Here is a 19,801-nt window from a genome sequence, read left to right on the forward strand (position 1 = left end):
AGCAGGAAGATGGCTGCAAACTCTTGGCCAGCCTAGCATACATAGACCTGTCTCAAAAACCAGACAGCATGAAAAGAAGCAACTATGGACAATTAAGAACACAGCTGGGAAAGGCTAGGGGTTTCCCCTGAGCTACTCCATCAGCCGTCATTCATGGACTCCGACATAGGACACCGAGTCAGACACAGACTACCAGAAGTCCAAGCACACAATCACCCGGGTTCCACCCAATTAAGCAACCAAGACACCAAAAGCCTTGAATCACTGCAGAGCAAGTTGTCGGTGTTGCTTGCCACGTCCCGGGGCGGGGAAAGGTGGGGAAGTGAGCGCTTGGCGACTCGGTGGGCGGGGCATCCCAGGAAGGGGTCAAGGGTCAGAAGGCGGAGGCGTGCCCAAGATGGCGGCCTCCATGTGCGACGTGTTCTCCTTCTGCGTGGGCGTGGCAGGCGGTGCCCGGGGCTCCGTGGAAGTCCGTTTTGTGAGCAGCGCCAAGGTGAGGCCGGGTTGGACCCCTCCCGGAGAGCCATTCTGGAGTCCGGGCCCCTCGGCGCTGGTCTGGTTCCTGCTTGGGCCCGGGGTGCAGGGTCAGTCCTCGTGGCATGACTCGTGGCAATATCGCGCGGGGAAATTCCAGCCTGGGACCCTGCATGCGCACTCTTCCTGGAGTAACCCGGTTCACGGGTGGCCGTGCTGCCGGTGTCCTGGGTGGAGTTGAGGCTCTGGGAGGTCCTGGGGTTGAGGGATATCCTGGGCCAGATTAAAGCCATCCTTGGCTAGGCTGGGGCTTAGCTACTATTCTGGAGATAGTGGGTGGGGAGTACTTAGCCGAGGGAACTGAGGTATAAAGCATCCTGGGCCCCCAGCGACCCTTCTGACTAAGGTATGGGTGGAGACATGGACCAGAATCTACACACCGAGCACTCATCCTGAAGGATTTTAAGCAAGAGAATGACATGATTTCATGATTTGTATTGTGGTTCTTTTTGTTGCTGCTGTTGTGTTTTTTGTTTTGTTTTTGTTTTGAGACAGGGTCTCATTATGTAACTCTGACTGCCCTGGAACTCACTATGTAAACCAGGCTGGCCCTGCTTCACTAGTGTTGAGATTAAAGACTTGTGCCAGTATGCTTGGCTCTATTAATCGTGTTTTATTCCCTGTAGAGTAGAAAATGCACATAAGTAAAGATAAAAATCACTGCAAATTGTACTCGAGGCTGGACTTGAACTCACCTTGTGTTGGGTTACCGGCCTTGTGACTGAAACACCACACCCACCCATCCTCCCCACCCCCACAGTTTCTTTTAATACATGTTTTCAGTACATCTTTAGTATCAGTGATCCCATTTCTACTTGGTTAAAGAGTTGGCCGATAGAATTTTAGGGTGGGGGGCACACTTCATTCAACCAAATCCTTATTTATAGCTTTTTTTTTTTTTTTTAAGATTTATTATATATGAGTACACTGTAGCTGTCTTCAGACACATCAGAAGAGGGCATCAGATCTCATTATAGATGGCTCTGAGCCACCATGTGGTTGCTGGGACTTGAACTCAGGACCTCTGGAAGAGTAACCAGGGCTCTTAACCACTGAGCCATCTCTCCAGCCCTATTTATGGCTCCATATCTTGTCTGTCCTGAGAGCAAAGGTCTTGCTGCTGGGATTTCAGTGCAGACAAACTTTGTTTCTCTCCAGCACTGTTTTTCCCTCTATGCCTTTGCCAGTTGATATGTGCAGAATGGTATGGTTTTGTCTTCATTTGCATTCCTCAGGGTAAAAGTCAGGTCGAACAATAATAATGTGCAAGTCCTTGGGCCAAGATGTTAGCTCTGAGATCATTTGCATCTCTGTACCTGCCTAGGTTTCTATCCTAAGTTCTCTTGTCTTTGTGTTCCATAGGCGTTGGGAGGGAGTGCTCCTGTCATCTGTGGGTGGGAAGTCAGCTTCCTGTTTCCTTAGTGTCCTTAGCTGCTCACATCCCCATTACCACCCAGAGCAGGTCCTTCTCGGGTCCCACAGTTTGAAGTATCTCAGATCAGAAATCCTTTCATCTTACATCACCCTTTTGTAATCCTCCCCTAACTTGGTCTCATTTTTTCACTCCACCAGTCTCCTTGCCCAGTTCTTTCCTAGACTTCTCTTAAGACCCCAGCTAGTGCCTAGGCTTTGTGGCCCTGGCCTGTGTTCCAGCAACTCAGAAGACTGAGGCAAGGGGACTCTTGTGAGTTCCAGGCCAGCCTGGGGAACAGAGTAAAATCATGTCTAAAAAACAAACTCCAGGGCTGGAGAGATGGCTCAGTGGTTAAGAGCACTAACTGCTCTTCCAGAGGTCCTGAGTTCAATTCCCAGCAACCACATGGTGGCTCACAACCATCTGTAATGGGATCTGACGCCCTCTTCTGGTGTGTCTGTGGACAGCTCGGTGTATTCATATACATAAAATAAATAAATAAATCTTTAAAAAAAACAAAAAACAAAAACAAACTCTAGCTGGTCACATCCTCTGCCTATCCCTACTATTCTGCTGGGGAGAACCACCTTCCTGTGGACTCACAGCTTATGGAGGGCTCTGGCAGCTGCAGTCATCTGTTGTGATTGATTTGTAAGTTTCTTTCCTTTTGTGCTGTCTTCCTGGGGTTACCGTAGAACACTCATGTCTGCTTAGAGTGAAATGAGAATCCCTTATCCTTTGAATGTTTTAGAGAACTATCTCCTAAAGCATGATGAGAGGGGACTTCTGCTTCTGTGGATGTTAGGAGGAATGACTTTTAGATCTCGGTGAACTGTTATGCCAGGGACCAATCAGTGGAGAATGAAACCTAACGAGGTCTAGTCGGTGCCAATTGGAATGGTATACTGCTGTACACCGGATAAAGCCTAGCATTGTGCACTAATTTGGGCTTGCTTCCTTTAAAATCATTTTGATAATTGTATTTGTCCAAACAGTTATTTAATGGAACCTCAAGCACTTTAAAGTATTGTTTACTTGTGTGTATGATATGTGTGTGTCTCTGGACATGGATGCGTATGTGCCACATCATACATGTAGAGCTCAGAAGATAATGCTCAGTAGCTGGTTCTCTTGTTTTCAGTGTGAGATCTGAAGATGGAGCGCAGGTTGTCAGACTTGACGCACAGAGCATTTCACTCACTGAGCTATCGGATGGCCTTGTAAAGACTGTTGACTGTACTGTCTGGGCTAAGAGTTGTATAATTCTCTCTTAAAGTTTGTCTTCCCTTCCTTGATCTCACCCTTCTCTTGTCCTCCTGATGTAGAAGCCATTATATCAGCAGTTCTCAACCTGTGGGTTGTGACCTTTTGGGGGTTGAATGACCTTTTCACAGGGGTCACCTAAGACCATGGGAAAACCCAGATACTTACTTTGCAATATAACAGTAGCAAAATTACAGTTAAGCAGTAGCAACAAAAATAATTTTATGGGGGTTGGGAATTTAGCTCAGTGGTAGAGCGCTTGCCTAGCAAGTGCAAGGCCCTGGGTTCGGTCCCCAGCTCTGAAAAAAAGAAAAGAAAAAAAATAATTTTATGGCTGGGTCCCCACAACGTAAGGAACTGTATTAAGCTCACGGCATTAGGAAGATTGAGAACCACTGCATTATGTAGCTCGGGTTAGCCTTGAACTTAAGGTAGTCCTCTTGTCTTAGCTTCCTGGATTCTGAGAAACAGGTATGAGCCACAGTGCCTAACCTTGCATGCTTCTTGATCTTATGCATTGGGGACATTTTCTTTATTTTTCATACTTTTGTATATTTGAGGAATGAGTAGAATGTTGTTTCTGAGGGGGCTAGAACTCCTGACTTTCCTTCCTCCTAGATGCTGGAGTTTCTGACACCAACCACCATTCCTCTGGCTCTCTGCTTTAGTGCCTAAATCTTTTCTGCATTTGGTCTTCCAGGACCTAAGGGAGGGGAACTCTATAGTTCTCCTCCCTGTCCCATACCCACCTCCACTCCCAGGGTTTCTCTGTGTAGCCTGAGCTGTCCTGGAACTTAGCCTCAACCTCAGAGGTCTGCTTACTTCTGTATTCTAGAGGACGAAACACATTTGAAGTCAGCCTGGACGCACACTTCTAGAGCTGGATAGTGGCACACACCTGTTATCCCTGCCCAGGAAGAGCTATTGTAAGTTCAGAGACAGACTGGGTTATGTAGGGAGACACTGTCCAGAAAGGAAAGAAGCTTTCTGGGTTATGTATAGGCTGAGGTGGCAAAGGCCCATCTGCACCCAGTGCCTGCTGAAGGGAAATGGGAAGCTGCTGTGGTAACAGCAGTGATGGGGCATTTTCTCTGCCACTCTGATGGCAGCTCTTTTTTGGAAGCATTTGCTAAAGCAGTGTCAGCAGAACCATTAGCTGCCTAGGCTCTTGTCTGCCAGGCTAGGTTTGTTCTGTTTTATTGTTATTGTTATTGATTTATTTGTGTATGCATTTATTTATTTTTGAGACAGTTTCCTGGATTATGCTCTGTAGACCCTAGGCAGGCCTTGAACTCAGAGATCTGCCTGCCTTTACCTCCCTAGTGCTAGAATCACCACTGCCTAGCTCAGGGTAGGCTTCTTTTTTTTTTTTTAAAGATTTATTTATTTATTTCATGTATATGAGTACACTGTTGCTGTCTTCAGACACATTGGAAGAGGGCATTGGATCCTATTACAGATGGTTGTGAGCCATCATGTGGTTGCTGGGAATTGAATTCATGACCTCTGGGCAGTCAGTGCTCTTAACCACTGAGCCATCTCTCCAGCCCCAGGCTAGGCTTCTTAATCTTTAGTGTGCGAAGGGATCACTGGTATCTTCTTAAAATGCAAATTTCTGTCCTGGGAGATGGCTCATGAGGGAAAAATGCTTGCCATACAAGCCTGACAGCTTGAGCTTATTGCCTGGATCCCATAGTGGAAAAAGAGAGCGGATTGCTAAAGGTTGTCATCTGATTGCTCCACAGCACCCACACTCGTGCATGCATATCACACACACACACACACACACACACACACATGAGTGCACATTCTGATTTAGCAGGTCTGTGCATATACTCATATATAATAAATCTTTAAAAGAAAAAGGGGGCCTTTTAAATACTGGGTGGTGAAGAGGTAGAGTTCACAAGGGTGCTCACTTGCACTATATTACCACACCTTGGAAACTGCCTGGCAGAATTATTTCAATACCCACTTCTCCAATGGGAAACAGTTGGCTAGGAGGTTCCCAGGAGATGTCAGGAGCTGGTTCTAGGACTAGTTCAGTGCTTTATGCATCCTTTGAACACTGCAAGAAAGAGGTCAGTTCTCCCCCAAACTAGGCTGCTTTCTGTTGGGATATAGGATGTCTCTGAAACCCTGAACAGCAGCACAAGGTCTCATGGGGAATTGAGGATAGTGCCATCCTAGTAGTCACTGCTGGTGTAGGAGGCCCCAGCGTCACTAGGAACCGTGGCTTTGCCCTGGCCATTCTAGATTGTCTGGGTGTTCCGATGGCTGCTGAGGTAGCTCCCTCCTTGGCCAGGTATTGTGGGCTGAGAGAGGAGCAGATGGCAGCCTCCCGTGAGCTCTTGGAGATTTGTCTTTGTCCCACATGGGTTTGGTGCCAGTGGTTTGGGGGCTTTGGGTCACCTAGAACTGTAGTTAGAAGTGTGTGTAAGCTGGGGTTGGGGATTTAGCTCAGGCCCTGGGTTCGGTCCCCAGCTCCGAAAAAAAGAAAAGGAAAAAAAAAAAAAGAAGTGTGTGTAAGCTGCCTGTTGTCAATGCTGAGAAACAGTGTGTCTTGTAGAAGAGCAGTAAACATCCTAAATTCTCTTTAGCCCTGTTCTTAGTTATATCGTGTGCGTGCGTGCGTGCGTGCGTGCGTGCGTGCGTGCGTGCGTGCGTGCGTGTGTGTGTGTGTGTGCGCGCGCGCGTGCACGTGCATGTGCATGCCCTCTGTGTATGTAGATATGCATACCTGTGTATGTGAACATAGGCTAGTAGAGGGCATTGGGTTTCCTCTTCATTACACTCCACCTATTCCCCTGAGGTAGGGTCTCTTCCTGAATCTGGGGCTCATGGCTTAGCTTCACTGAAAGCTAGCAGGCCCCAGTGATCTTCCTGTTTCTGCCCTCTTTGGACCTGGGGTTTCAGGCATTTGTAGAGACATCTGGATTATTATATGGGTATTGGGATCCAAATTCTGGTCCTCATGATTATAAAACAAACACACTTAACTACTGACCCATCCTTCAAGCCTGTTTTCTTTTAAACAATGTCTTAGGTAGCCCAGGCTCCAGCAGGTTTGGAGCAATGTCTTACCCTGTCTGTTCTTTGCCCTGTTAGGGAAAGGGACTGTTTGCCACACAGCTGATTCGGAAGGGAGAGACCATCTTCATCGAAAGACCGCTAGTAGCTTCACAGTTTCTCTGGAATGCACTTTATCGGTACCGGGGTGAGTACATCTTGCCTACTTCAGGCAGCTCCTGAAATGTCCATTTTGTGCATGGAACAGAGCCTCACACATCTCCTGGCTGACCTTCTGGGTGTTGGAAGGAAATGCTGTCTTTCCTTGGAGAATAGGACCTGAGAACTACATCTCTGGCTACCTTTGTGTTTGGGGCTGTGTAGCTGCGACGGGAGGTGCCTCCAAAATGCTTCTTGGGAACAACTCTCTATTGGACATCATGCTGAAGAGCTGTGTACCTTAGACATCCCGACTGAAACATTGTGCATAACCCATGCTCAGTGCAGACAGTTAGGTGCCAGAGCGAGATGCCCTTAACTTTGCCAGCTTTTTCCTATTTTTCTTAAGCTAGAGAGAAACAGAAAGCAGCACCAGTCTGAGGCAGGAAACCCTACAGACTGAGTCTGAAGGGGAAGCAGTGGGATCAGTAGCTAGACTTTCTTGAAAGAGGGACTTACTGTGTCTTGCTTCCCTGCAGCCTGTGACCACTGTCTTCGGGCACTGGAGAAGGCAGAGGAGAATGCCCAGAGGCTGACTGGGAAACCAGGCCAGGTTCTACCACACCCAGAGCTATGCAGTGTGCGCAAGGACCTCCACCAGAACTGCCCCCGCTGCCAGGTGAGCACCCCTGGGGAACGCACAGGAAAGGAGGCAGGCCAAGGAGGCTTTAGTTAAGTCTTTACTGGTGAGCCAGAGTCTGAACTGAACTAGTCTGTCCTCAAGGCTCACAGTGTAGTGTGTGATTGTGAAAGGACCCAGTAACAGTTCGGCTGCTTTGCTGCCCGTGTCCATTGTTCAGAATGGTTATGGTGGGCCTTAGGGTTTCCATTGCTGTGAAGAGGCACCATGACCACACAACTCTTTTAAACGAAACGTTTAATTGGCGCTGGATTACAGTTTGATAGATTTAGTCCATTATCATGGCAGGAAGCATGGTAGTGTGTAGGCAGACATGGCACTGGAGGAGCTGAGAGGTCTACATCTTGGTCTACAAGCAGCAGGAGACTGTCCCACACTGGGCGTTGCTTGAGCATATATGACCTCAAAGCCCACCCCCAAAAGTGACACACTTCTTCTAACATGGCCACACCTCCTAATAGTGCCTCTCCCTATGGCCAAGCATTCAAACACATGAGTCTGTGAGGGCCATTCTTATCAAACCATCACAGTGGGACATACTTTTTTCTTGGGAGTTTGTAGGCAGCTGAAAAGCTCTCTTCCCTTCATGTAGTATAACAAACTTAGGGTAGGTGCATGCTCCTAGAACACTCTATTTATCTTCACTGAGCTCTTGCTCCAGGGCTGTTATGGAAAGAATGCAGTTAGATGAGGAGAGGGCCCCAGGTCCTGTGTGCTAGCCTCCACTCCACCTAACAGGTGACGTACTGCAGTGCAGAGTGTCGGCTGGCAGCTGCAGAGCAGTACCACCAGATCCTGTGCCCAGGCCCATCCCAGGATGACCCCCGGCACCCCCTCAATAAGCTGCAGGAGGCATGGAGGTAAGTCTTCCTCTCCTTACCCTTCCCTCCATTCCCGCCTCAGCTCAGCAGCTGTGGGGAGCTCTGGTGAGTTATATCCATAAGTCGTGTTCTCTCTTGTTAGGCTTAAACAGAAGGCACAGTTTCAGCCTTGAATGTAAACAGCCACCCTACCATTGTCAGTACTTTACACACTCCAGAGTCCACCAGACCCTAAGGGATTGCCTAAGTCCAGCCTTTGATAACTGATGGAAGGCAGGAAGTGTCCCTGTAGCCTTCATACTGGCCCTGCCTGGCTCTGCCCTTAGAGGGGGAACTCCTAGGTCACACGTTTTTCTCCTTCCCTAGGAGTGTTCACTATCCTCCTGAGACTGCGAGTATAATGCTGATGGCCCGGATGGTAGCCACAGTGAAGCAGGTGAGCAGAGAAGCTGGCCCTAGTCAGTCCTGGGTCTCACTCAGCTACCTGACCTCGCTTGGATGCTCTAGCTTCTGGGTTTCCTGAAGGACAGCTGCCTGCTCTGCAGAACCTCCAGAGCATGCTAACCAGAAACCAGGCTATGGCCCTGGTTTTGCCTGCCTTGGTTTTCTGTGAGATTTCTGTCTTATGTAGCAGCATTTCCTGAATTTGATCAATAGGTGTCACTATCCCAGGATAGTGTCTCTCACACAGAGTGAGCGGTCTTGTGGACCCTCTGTCTTCACTCTTCTCCTCGTGCCCTTCTGTTTTCAGGGTGTTTTGAGTTGGCAAGCCCTGTCCCAGCTAGGAAATGTGTGGGCAGAGTGGGGAAGGAGACCTGGGCCCAAACTCTTGGGTGGTGGTCATATCCTGAGGGAAGGGACTTGAGACTCATAATCTCTCTGTTCCACATGGACACGTATATTTGCTGTGCAGGCCAAGGACAAGGACCACTGGGTCAGGCTCTTCTCCCATTTCTGCAGCAAGACAGCCAATGAGGAGGAGGAAATTGTCCACAAACTCCTGGGGGACAAATTCAAGGTTCGTTTCCTCCCATGACCCCTTTCCCCCCACCCCTCAAGTAGCCTGGAGTTGTATGGCTACCTGTAGAGGACAAACTCCACCTTTGGTCTCTTCTCGGCTACAGTGGGGGTTAAAACCTGGTCCTAAAAGTCCCTTCAGAGAATGTGCCTTCCTAGTGCCATTTACCTTTGTGACCTAAGATAGACCTAAAATTGGAAGTACCCCAGTGCTCATCATTCCATGGGAAGGCAAGACTCTGAGGAAGGCAGAAGCAGGTACATCAGGTTTTCTGGAGAGTGGAGGGCTGGGGGTTCACAGATCAGAGTTATGTGAAATTCATGTGGTCAGAATGAGACACTAAGGACCTCAGCCTTCCTTTGGAACTGCCCAAGTGGGGAGGCTGCCGGAGGTAGAGAATGCTCGAGGGAGGGATGTAGAGGGTAGGAATGCAGCTGTGGGAAAGATGTATCCCTCAGGGTAAGTGTTGCTGTACTGGATCTAGAAGAAAGAGGGGGGAAGCCAAGCTGGTCAGAGGCCAAGCAAGTCTCAGGGACACTCTAAGGGAGGGTGAGGAGAGGTGTTCTCAGCCACACTGCCTCAGCCTGGCTAGAGTAAGTACTGGAAACAGCTAAAAGGTTGGAGTGTGCACCTTCACTTGGAGCCTGCAGACTTTAGAGATAAGTACTTTCCCCCGGGAAAGCCCAGGCCACACAGTTGGTCCTTTCCCTTCTAGTACCTGATTTTCCCACTTACCTGGTGCTAAGGGGAAGTTTCCATCCAGGGCTGCAGTGTCCCTCTGTTTCCCCTAAACCAGGGCCAGCTGGAACTTCTGCGTAGGCTCTTCACAGAGGCCCTTTATGAGGAGACCCTCAGTCAGGTAAGTGTGGGAAGGCCCACAAGGCCTTTTTTCCTGGTGCTCTAGGCCTGGAGTTGAAGTGAGGACAACTCTTAGTGTGGTCGGATTAGGAAAAGCAGCATTAGACTCACCTTTCTCTCCCTACAGTGGTTCACACCAGATGGATTCCGGTCTCTCTTTGCCCTTGTTGGGACCAACGGTCAAGGGATTGGAACCAGGTTAGGAGAGAATGTTCTAGACCTATTAGGTAATCCCCTAATTCAGGGGTTCAGATAGAAGATTAATGGAGGAAGGTAGTCACAGATTCCCTCAAGATGGTGGGATTGGGTGTTGCCATTACCTGGATGGGAGGAGTGAGGCAGAGGAAACTCTTCTGCCTGGGCTTAATGTGCCTAGACATGGAGAGCTCTGTGACCTGGGTTGTTTCCATCCATGGCTGCTTAGTTCCCTCAGTCAGTGGGTACATGCCTGTGATGCACTGGAGCTGAAGCCTCAGGAACGGGAACAGCTAGACACCTTCATTGACCAGTTGTACAAGGACATCGAGGCAGGTTGGTGAGATGGGACTGTGGCTTCCCCTACCCTTAGAGCCTTCCTAGTTAGATAGTGGACATGTTCTTGCCAGGAGCTCTAAGCTTATAAGGGATAGGGAATCTCTATGTGCCCATGGGAAGCCTCAGATCTGTCCACAGGACTTGGAGGGGAGAAGTGGTCCTGAGACCCATCCAGAGGCTCCATGGTGGGGGAAGGGAGAGTGCCAGATAAATAGGTAGTGGTATAGACCGAAGAACAAGGCTTCTTGGGAAGCAAATTTAGGTAAAATGGTAGAGCCTAGCTATCTAATTTGGAGGATTGGCAGGAGAGTAGAGCTGATGTCTATTCTCGTGAGTTTAATTTCCTTTTCTAGTGTATCTGCACATTACTTTCTTACAGCAACCGGAGAGTTCCTTAACTGTGAGGGATCCGGCCTCTTCGTGCTTCAAAGCTGCTGTGAGTCTTGGACTGGGGAGGAATGGGCCTACATGCTTCTTTCCTACCAGGCCATCTTTCCCAGTTTGCGCCTTCTAGGCTGACCAGGGCAAGTCTAGAAGTGGGGTTAGGTCTGTCTGTCTTTGGAGATTTTCTTGGAAATTATCGCTTTATCAGTTTCTTCCTTCCTCTCCTTCCTTCCCTTCCCTTCCCCCCTTTCCCCTTTCCCCCTTCCTTCCTTCCTCCCCCCCCCCCCCCAGCTGGGGACCAAACCCAGGGCCTTGCGCTTCCTAGGCAAGCGCTCTACCACTGAGCTAAATCCCCAACCCCCTTCCTTTCTTTATTTCTTTCTGGTTCACTCCTTCACTTGTTTGTGGTGTTTCCAGGATGCCCAGCCTCCTGCCTGTGTTTAATAGATGTTTGCAGTGAGCCACATCCACCTACAGGGGAGGCACAGAGTCCTCCTTCTTGCAAAGGGGGGGAAGCATAGGCATTGCACCACCACTGCCCTATGGAGTGTGGTCAGGAATCACTTAAGAGCCTGAGGCTTGTAGGATCTTGGGGGAGGGGGTTGGGCTGGAAGTCCTTAGCACCTTCTGGGAAGGCCAAGGCCACCTCCAATCAAGACTTTTCTAGATCCCAGCCTTCCACTTCCTGCTTTTCCCACTACTAACTTCTCCCAGGTTGTGTGGTCAGGGATCCACGTCCACAGACAGAAATAAATGGTTTGTTGTAGGCGAGTCCTCAGAGCCCATGCCTCCCTCAATGAGGTAATGGGACATATGAGAACAATGGTCAGTCTGGGGTGTGTGTGCAACCCATAGTGACACAAGGCACACTGTACTCCCACTGTGGTCTTCAGGAAAGAACACTGGGTAGGGAGAAAGGAAATGGGGCCTTAGACCTGCCCTTCCCTGCAGTGTTCAACCATAATAAAAATAACCCACAGCTTTGTTGAATTAAGGCTTTTTTTTTTTTTTTTTAAGAGACATAGGAGCTGGAGAGATGGCTCAGTAGTTGAGAGCATTGGTTCTCTTCCAGAAGACACGGGTTTGGTTCCCCACATGGCAACTCACAAGTGGCTATAACTCCCAAGATCTGACACCTTCACACAAACATACATGCAGGCAAAACACCAATGCACATCTAAGTAAATAAACAAATAGTTTTGAAACAGGATCTCCTGTAGTCCAGGTTGACCTTGAACTTGCTGTGTAGCCAAGGATGACTTTTGGACTCCTGATCCCTGGCTCCCCTTCCTAAATGCTGACACTATTATACCATGCCCAGCATGTTTTGTTTTGTTTTGAGACAAGGGTCTTGAGTCCTGACTAGACTGGAACTCACTGTGTGGTCCAGTTGGAACTCAAACTCATAGCAAATCTTATCAGGCTCAAGGAGTAGAGATTACTTGTGTGAACAACTATGCTTGGCTTGAGAATATTAGTTTGGGGGGTTGGGGATTTAGCTCAGTGGTATGGCGCTTGCCTAGCAAGCGCAAGGCCCTGGGTTCGGTCCCCAGCTCCGAAAAAAAAAGAAAAAAGAAAAAAAAAAAAAAGAGAATATTAGTTTGGTATATGTGTGTGTGTGTATTTTTTTGAGACAAGGTCTCACTATGTAGCCTGCAGGGCCTAAAACTTGCTATGTAGATCCCCTTGCACCACCTCCTGAGTACTGATTAAAGGCCAGTGTCACCATGCGTGACTGTTTTGTTTTTAACATTTATTTATTTACACACATAGGCTGTGGTGTGCACGTGGAGGTCAGAGTCAGTTCTTTCTACTGAGTCAGTTGTAGGGATTACTCAGGCTGTCGGGCTTGAAGTATCTGCTGAGCCATCTACCTGCCTGTAGAATTACCAGTTTTAAAGCTGATTCTTTAAAGCTGGGGATTTAGCTCAGTGGTAGAGCGCTTACCTAGGAAGCGCAAGGCCCTGGGTTCGCAAGGCCCTGGGTTCGGTCCCCAGCTCCGAAAAAAAGAACCAAAAAAAAAAAAAAAAAAAAAAAAAAAAAAGCTGATTCTTATGGTGGGTATCATGATGCACTTAGGAGTCAGAGGCAAGTGTCACAAGTTTAAGGATAGCCTGAGGTACATAGCAAGACCCAGATTCAAAACTAGGGGCTGAGTGTAGACCAGTTATGGAATGCTTGCTTAGCATGTGCAAGGTCTTGGGTTATACACACTCTTTACTTGTTACCTGTCTATTGTGACCTAGGCAACCACAGCTGTGTCCCCAATGCGGAGACCTCCTTCCCAGAAAACAACTTCCTTTTACACGTCACTGCCCTGGAGGATATTGAGCCAGGCGAGGTGAGAGGGCTGGGCAGCAGGGTGGGCAGAGGGCTTGCAGCTTCTCCTTCCGAAGCAGCAGGAACTAGCTGGAGCCCTTTGTTGGGCTGGTGGTGAGTCACCACAGGCCTGAGCCTTTTGGCCATAAGTGTGCTCTAACCCCTCCCAGCAATTAAGCTACCTCAGAGAGTCTCAGATTGAGGTGGAGCTATGTGCCCAGTCCCTAACCCCAGCTACCTTTCTGATTTCTTTGTGGCTTGGGCCACAGGAGCTAGTGTGGATTGGCAGTGCTGGTTGGTGACCATAGCCTGACAGTTTCTCCTACACAAGTTAACAGGTTAACCAAGATTAAACTCTGATCCCATCTACAGACCTTGGCTACTAGCAGGTTTTCCCCAGGGCTTTGAAGCAACCTCCATCCAGGTCTGTTGTCTTAGACCTGGATGGGAGGCTTGCCAGCTTGGAGGATGGGATGGAACAGTGCTGAAAGACACTGGAGGCCTAGCTCTCAGGCAGGGAACAGTGGTCAACAATAGAGAATAAGGCAGTTGTTGGGGAAGCTCTTCCTTTCTGGTGGAGGGCATAGGCAATCAGATCCTCCTCTACCCTACAGGAAATCTGTATCAGCTACTTAGACTGCTGTCAGCGGGAGCGCAGCCGCCATAGCCGCCACAAGATCCTCAGGTGCCAAATGGGGACATGGTTGGGCTCTGAGCTCTTCTGCCCCAGCAACTATCTGACTTGTCACCCCTCTACTTTGAAGGGAGAACTACTTGTTCGTCTGTTCCTGTCCCAAATGCCTGGCAGAGGCTGATGACCCTAACGTGACCTCAGAAGAGGAGGAAGAGGAAGATGAGGAGGAAGGAGAGCCAGAAGATGCAGAACTAGGGGATGAGATGACTGATGTCTGACGTCACCTTGCCTGGAAGGGGCCCTGCCCAGACCCTGCTGGAAAGGGGGCCTGTCCTCCACAAATGTGGATGGAAGGACCATCCCCTCCCCCTTGCACCCACTGCCTGCTTTCTCCCTTCTAGCATTCTGCTGGAGGGTAGGATAAAGGCTGGACCTGAGCCCCCTCACCAGACCTCATGCCCTGAGCACTGCTGCTGAGCTGCATCGGCCCTGTGCCATCACCAAGCCTTCCAGAACTGGCCTCCCCTGCCATGCTCCAGTGTAGCTGTGAGACTGAATCAAGTCTCAGGCCTCATAGTGTTCTTCCTCTGGGCCCCTCAGCCCATACTCAACTCATGCATCCACCAGAGGCTTGGCGCCTGTTGACAGGCTATTAATTTGAGGGTGGCAACAAAATGGCCAATCTTGAGAGCAGATTGGTTTCCTTGCCAGAAAGAGGTGATATGAAGCCTTACCTCTCTCTTCCTTACTGCTCACTTACCACAGCTGCTGCTGAAGTAATGGCCCGCCACTTGCCAGCAACAGGCAGGAACAAGGGAGTAGGCCTTAGAACAACACTGCAAAAGACTCTGCCAGGGGCGCTGGGCTGTTCCCACTGGACAGTGGGGAGGTGGAGATTAACCTGTTGGCCAAACTCCAGAATTGCTATGCCTGTGTTCTGCCTCTGAGGCTCAGGCAAGGGGCTAGCTCCATAATGTGTGGACGATGCCTGTCTTTATCAGGACAGAGACCACCATCCTTTCTCAGACTAACAATATGGCAGATGACAGACTGCTCCATAATTTAGGATACCCAGTCTTGCCTGAGACCAGCTGCAGTGGTCCAGCAAGGGTCCTTTACAATCTCCAAAGAGGAGCACCAGTCTTCCAGAAACCTGACAGGCTGGGCAGGACACTTGAAGAGGAGCCAGGGCTTTGTTGCCTCCTCGCCACAGATGACCATCTCACTCTTGGGTGGGCACTGTGGGAATTACAGCAACCACTCCCTGTTTGTTCAGAGAGGCCCGCACATAGCTCTGCTAGGAGCTTCCAGGGAGGACCAGTGCCTATGCCTCAGGCCCTTTTCAAGGTAGAGCCAGATGGAGCATGCCTGACTGGTCCCCTTACCTATTGGGCACACTCCTTCACAACAGCCAGCACCCCTTTCCCTCTGGTCTCAATAAAATGTGAGTGGTGATCTGCCTCTAACAGTGCCTTGTGGGGCGTGGGCTGGGTGGGCCACTCTGGGCCTGCAGTAGTCAAGGAGGGGGATGCAAAGGCACAAGTTAGGCCACTGGGTGGCAGTAGAATGCTCCCACTTCCTCAGCAGTGCTCATACTGTCACCACGCTGGTGTAAATGTCCCTAAAGCCAGAACAAGAGTCTCAGAGGTTTGGTTTCAATTACTGACTTTAGGCCCTAAGAGTCTTCCTCCGGAGGGCTGGACTACAACTGGCATCTGATGTGCTCATCCTAATGGGTCTTGAGAAGCCAAGGTTGTATTTGAGCTTCCCCTAAAATCAGCAGAATATGGGACTAAATAAATGAGCTCCTCCCGCACCCATGCATTCTTAGTTAGGACACAGGCACAAATCTGATGAGCTTTATTTGGCTTTATTGCTGAAAGTAGGTGCTAATTTATTAGTCCCCAAAGACCACTTCTTTAAGCCACTTCAGCAACAGCTACAAGGCTCCCTGTGACAAGGCCTGGCTTCTGGAAGCTGGAACAGGCGTTATGTGTCAGGGCCACCTGCCTTCAGCACTTTTTCCAAATTCTAGCCAGAAGCCTCTTGAAGCATGAGATGTCCTTGTAGGCCCTAGGGAAGGGACAGTCAGGAATATGGGCTCCTTGTCCTCTCCCTGGCTCCACTTGTCCTCAGTATCTATCTCCAAACTCCATATAGCAGAATCTTGGGTTTCCTCTTCCCGAGAGTCACTTGTCGCTGGAACCTGGGGTCAGCTTTTCTACCAGAAAGTCCATGGAGGTTGCAGCAGCTCAAAGGTAGGAATGCTGGTGACATTGACTGGGATAGAGATGATAGCCCATGGTAGCCCATGCTGTTCCAGAGAGCGTCGGATCATGTAGCTGGGAGGGCATGAAGAGCAGTAGCGATGGTCACTTTCTCAGCACCTAACACGGCCCTCTGCCCCAGTTATTCTGGGAGTTCCAGAACCTCAGAACGTTTTTGCCCTCTGACTGGGATATTCAGGACAGGGCCTGTGAGAGGGCACTGGTGTTTGACCCCCACCAAGTCACGATACCCAGTGTAGTGTTGCCAGCCTGAAGCAGAGTCCTCACCCATCTCGGCCGAGCAGGAAGAGGGCAGGAATATCAGCTGTGCGTTGGGTACTATCCTGGATCATCTCCACATAGAAGCTGTCATTGTCAACGGCATTGTCCGAGATGATCACAGCCCGCCCACCATGCTCCTGTACCACCCTGGTCTTAGAGAGGAAGGAGCAGCCCCTGGAAGAGGTGATGAGACCAAAGGAAAGGCAGGTGCTAGCTGCCCTCCCTCACATCCTCTCGGGGAGGATGGAAGGACCATAGAAAACTGTACTGAGGGTCACTCGGTACACAGCTGAAAGCAGACCATTCTTAAAGTCAACATTTCAAAGTACCAAGAGCTGTGCGGAATCTGCCTTTCCCATGCCTGCCCACTCCTTACCCCCTTTCCACCAGAGCGATCTGGTCCTGGATGAAGAAGCCGTTGCTGAGTTCCCCGCAGGCCTCTGGAGGTTCAGCAGGGACGAGGTGAATCTGTTCATACCGTGTGTGCTGAAAAATGTTCAGACATTTGGACAAATAAGAATGTAGGAAAACACTTTCTGGAATGGACTAACAATCCCATCTGACTGGTGCTTCATAAGGAGCAAAGGAAGAAAACGCAGTGTTTCTCTGAGGCTGAGCACCTAAGCACTTTAATCTGATTTTCACAAAGTCCAGTCTGATTACTCGACCTGCCTTTCTGTGACAGGGCAATTGGTTATAACCCAGGGACAGAGGGAAGTAGATAGAACTGACAGGACGCTGGCACCCTTGGTTTTTCAGGTAGTTTCCACCAATAAAGGCAGTCCCTCCCTGGTTTGTATATATGCAGCAGCTCCTGGAGGGCACGACTGGATTCTACTTCTTGCCCTGTCCCAGCATAAAAGTGGGATGATGCCACTTTTATGGGTGCCACCATGGCTAAATGATGGCAGGGAGGTGACTGAAGGTCAGAGATCTGAGCATCTTTGAACTTACAAATATGCCACCAAAGTCCTTGGCAGGCGTGGCAGTGAAGATGTACCGAATGTCCCCAGGACTCAGCACTTGGAAGTACAAGTAGTCATGGATGCGTAAGCCTAAGGAAAAGAGTGTAGGTGAAGGCCTCTCGAGCAGGCGGATTCAGGTTTGGATTACGGTTTTCTCTATGTCTTCAACTGGGTGGGCTATGGTCTGGGTCCAGACTGTGGCATCAGCTGATTTGATCCTCAGGGAGCGTGACTTTATTTTTAATTTTAACTTAAAAAAAAAAAAAAAAACCAGAGTCTCACTGTGTAGCCCTGACTGGCCTCAGACTCAGAACTCCACTTGTCTTTGATACCACCCCACCCACCCACACACACCCTTGGTGCTGGAATTAAAGGTGCGTGCGTCGTACCCAGGGATCTTTTTTAAAATGGCCTGCCTCATACTGCCCAGGCTGGCTTTGTACTAGTTGTTTCCTTGATGGGCCTTGAATCCTTCCTCCTGACTCCACCCCAAACATCGCAGTGCCCAGCTGGAGATCTGGTTTCTTCAGGAAAGGGCAGACTGGATGCAGATTTGTGTTTGCTGCTGCTCCTGCCACAGTAAGTGAGCCACAAAGACCCAGAGCTCTTGGGTTAACATTCACCCCTTCTCTGAAGAAGCCCTAACTTAGAAGTTGGCTCTGGTCTCACTAACATCTCCTAGATTAGTCACTGTCATCTCTTGTCCCCACTGTTCCACCTTAACTTGTCTTGTTTCCATGTCTTCTTTTTCAGATGGGGTTTTGCTATGTGGCCCAGGCTAATTTTCAACATTTTGGGCTCAAGCAATCCTCCTGCCTCAGCTTCTCATCTGCCTTCATTCTTTTTGTAATTTTTTAAAATTAGTCAATCTTTTTTTTTAATTTATTTATTTTACGTATATAAGACACTATAGCTGTCTTCAGACACACCAGAAGAGGGCATCAGTTCCCATTACAGATGGTTGTGAGCAACCATGTGGTTGTGGGAATTGAACTCAGGACCTCTGGAAAAGCAATCAGTGTTCTTAACCACTGAGCCATCTCTCCAGCCCCTCTTTTTGTATTTTTAATTTAAATTTTATTTTATGTATATGTATGCTTTGGCTGCATGCATGTTTATGTACAATGTGTGTGTCTGGTACATGCAGAGTCTAGAAGAGGATATCAACTCCCCAGAACTGGAGGGACAGACAGTTGTGAGCTGGACCCTCTGGAAGAACAACTAGTATTCCTAACTGCTGAGCGTCTCTCCAGCTTTCTGCCTGTTCTTGCTCCTTAAAGTCCACCTGCCACCCACCCCACTGCAAGAGCAGTGTCCCCTTCACTGACTAAAGTGTATGCTACAACTGTTGGCTGAGGTGTAGAAAGCCCTGTCTGACTTGACTCCTATACCCACCCACTCCAATCTTATCTCCTCTTTCTCATGTTCAAGTTGTACTGGCTTTCCAGTGTCTTTATCTTTTTTGGGTCTTCCTAAACGTTTACCTGTCATTTCTCAGAAAGATGCTGCCTTGTCCCTTCCTACACCCATTCAAAATATACTTTCTTCCAGCTAATACTTCCTCTGTAATTATGGTGGACCCCTAACATTCCATATCTGATTCTTTCATTAGAGCAATGATTCTAAGTATGTGGCTTTACACGGAGATGCCTCCCTACTGCCTAAGGTACAGTGGCTGCTCAGTAAGGGCTACTGAACAAAGAACTCTGCCGAGCTCTGTTGTCCTGAACAAGAGAACGACCACAACAACCAGAGCTTTGCTAGGATATAGGAACTTTTCTCAGCATTGAAGTTAAATGTTTTCCTGGGGTTTGAGTCCCTGGATTCCTTAAACCCAGAATGGCAAGTGAATGTTGATAGATGAAAGTTCAGGTCTGTTGTCAATCCAATTACCATGCTATCACTGTGTGTGCTGTGGCCAGAACTGTTCCTGGCTATAGCTGTTTCTATGTTCCAAATCACAGCTCAGAGAGAGCTAAGGGGACTTGCAGTTTTTGTCCTGAGTGTAGGTACACCTCATCAGATGGATGCACCCCCCAGGAAACCTTCTGGATTAACATAGGCAACCCTTTTCACAAGCACACACTTGTCTGGCATTTGATGTGCTTATCTAATAAGCTTCGATTATATGCATATGTTCACTTAACGCGTAGGTGTGTACATTTATGTTCGAGTTGTGTAAGTGGGTGCCTGTACGTGTGAGCCCATGTGTGTGTTCCTGCCTATATGAACACTCTCGTTCTCTGTTCTGGATCTCTAGCTGTCACCAGGATCGCCCTCAGTGGGAGGAAATCTGAAGGATCTTGCTTCGACGGGGAGGGAGGGTTGTCAGGTTGTGCCTAGTCACAGACCCAGGAACCAGCATCCACCCGCTATAGCCGCCTGGCCCCTGGATTTGTACGGCCCAAACTCACAGGGTCCCCAAGGTGACCCGTGGCCCCCGGCCCGAGCAGCGTGCATGCTGGATGCCCGCCCCGCCCGTCCGTCGCCGCTCACCGTGGGCCGCGACGCACGTGGGCAGCCAAAGCACGAGACAGCACCAGCCCGCGGCACCACGGCTCATCTCCAGGGCCGGTCCCGCCGCCGCCGTCCCGCCGCGATCTCTCGCCGGACTTTAGCCTGACAGCTGCCACGGCCTCC

At 49.3% G+C, this 19,801-nt stretch overlaps 2 protein-coding genes across 3 annotated transcripts; one reads left to right on the forward strand and one right to left on the reverse strand.

Moving 5' to 3' along the window:
* The first annotated feature begins 377 nt into the window (after positions 1-377).
* Positions 378-14,843, forward strand: Smyd5 (SMYD family member 5). Its single transcript, NM_001107870.1, has 13 exons — positions 378-493; positions 6,320-6,428; positions 6,919-7,058; positions 7,818-7,939; positions 8,267-8,336; positions 8,814-8,918; positions 9,715-9,777; positions 9,904-9,974; positions 10,201-10,307; positions 10,690-10,746; positions 12,941-13,035; positions 13,628-13,698; positions 13,778-14,843. Exons 1-13 carry the CDS (start codon positions 398-400, stop codon positions 13,923-13,925), a joined length of 1,254 nt encoding a protein of 417 aa, NP_001101340.1. The 5' UTR covers positions 378-397; the 3' UTR covers positions 13,926-14,843.
* A 658-nt stretch (positions 14,844-15,501) lies between these two features.
* On the reverse strand, positions 15,502-19,799 carry Pradc1 (protease-associated domain containing 1). Of its 2 annotated transcripts, XM_003749786.6 has the most exons (5): positions 19,658-19,799; positions 17,151-17,251; positions 16,573-16,682; positions 16,203-16,370; positions 15,502-15,989 (listed from the first exon to the last, which is right to left on the reverse strand). In XM_003749786.6, the coding sequence occupies exons 1-5, from the start codon at positions 19,722-19,724 to the stop codon at positions 15,869-15,871; spliced, it is 567 nt and encodes a 188-aa protein (XP_003749834.1). In that variant the 5' UTR covers positions 19,725-19,799; the 3' UTR covers positions 15,502-15,868. The 2 variants fall into 2 exon arrangements, with proteins under 2 accessions (XP_003749834.1, XP_006236859.1); XM_006236797.5 differs by lacking the exon at positions 16,203-16,370.
* Between the last annotated feature and the right edge of the window lie 2 nt (positions 19,800-19,801).

The sequence above is a fragment of the Rattus norvegicus genome, chromosome 4 (genome assembly GCF_036323735.1).
Source record: "Rattus norvegicus strain BN/NHsdMcwi chromosome 4, GRCr8, whole genome shotgun sequence".
Lineage (NCBI taxonomy): Eukaryota > Metazoa > Chordata > Mammalia > Rodentia > Muridae > Rattus > Rattus norvegicus.

Bases quoted from the DNA above. Each gene is read 5' to 3' on its own strand.
- Smyd5 (NM_001107870.1), top strand. From the start codon at position 398: ATGGCGGCCTCCATGTGCGACGTGTTCTCCTTCTGCGTGGGCGTGGCA. The intron at 6,429-6,918 runs GTGAGTACATCT...GCTTCCCTGCAG, and splicing joins TGCACTTTATCGGTACCGGG to CCTGTGACCACTGTCTTCGG. The intron at 9,778-9,903 runs GTAAGTGTGGGA...CTCTCCCTACAG, and splicing joins ATGAGGAGACCCTCAGTCAG to TGGTTCACACCAGATGGATT.
- Pradc1 (XM_003749786.6), bottom strand. From the start codon at position 19,724: ATGAGCCGTGGTGCCGCGGGCTGGTGCTGTCTCGTGCTTTGGCTGCCC. The intron at 16,683-17,150 runs GTAAGTTCAAAG...AACATTTTTCAG, and splicing joins AGGACTTTGGTGGCATATTT to CACACACGGTATGAACAGAT. The intron at 16,371-16,572 runs GTAAGGAGTGGG...CACCTCTTCCAG, and splicing joins ATCGCTCTGGTGGAAAGGGG to GGGCTGCTCCTTCCTCTCTA.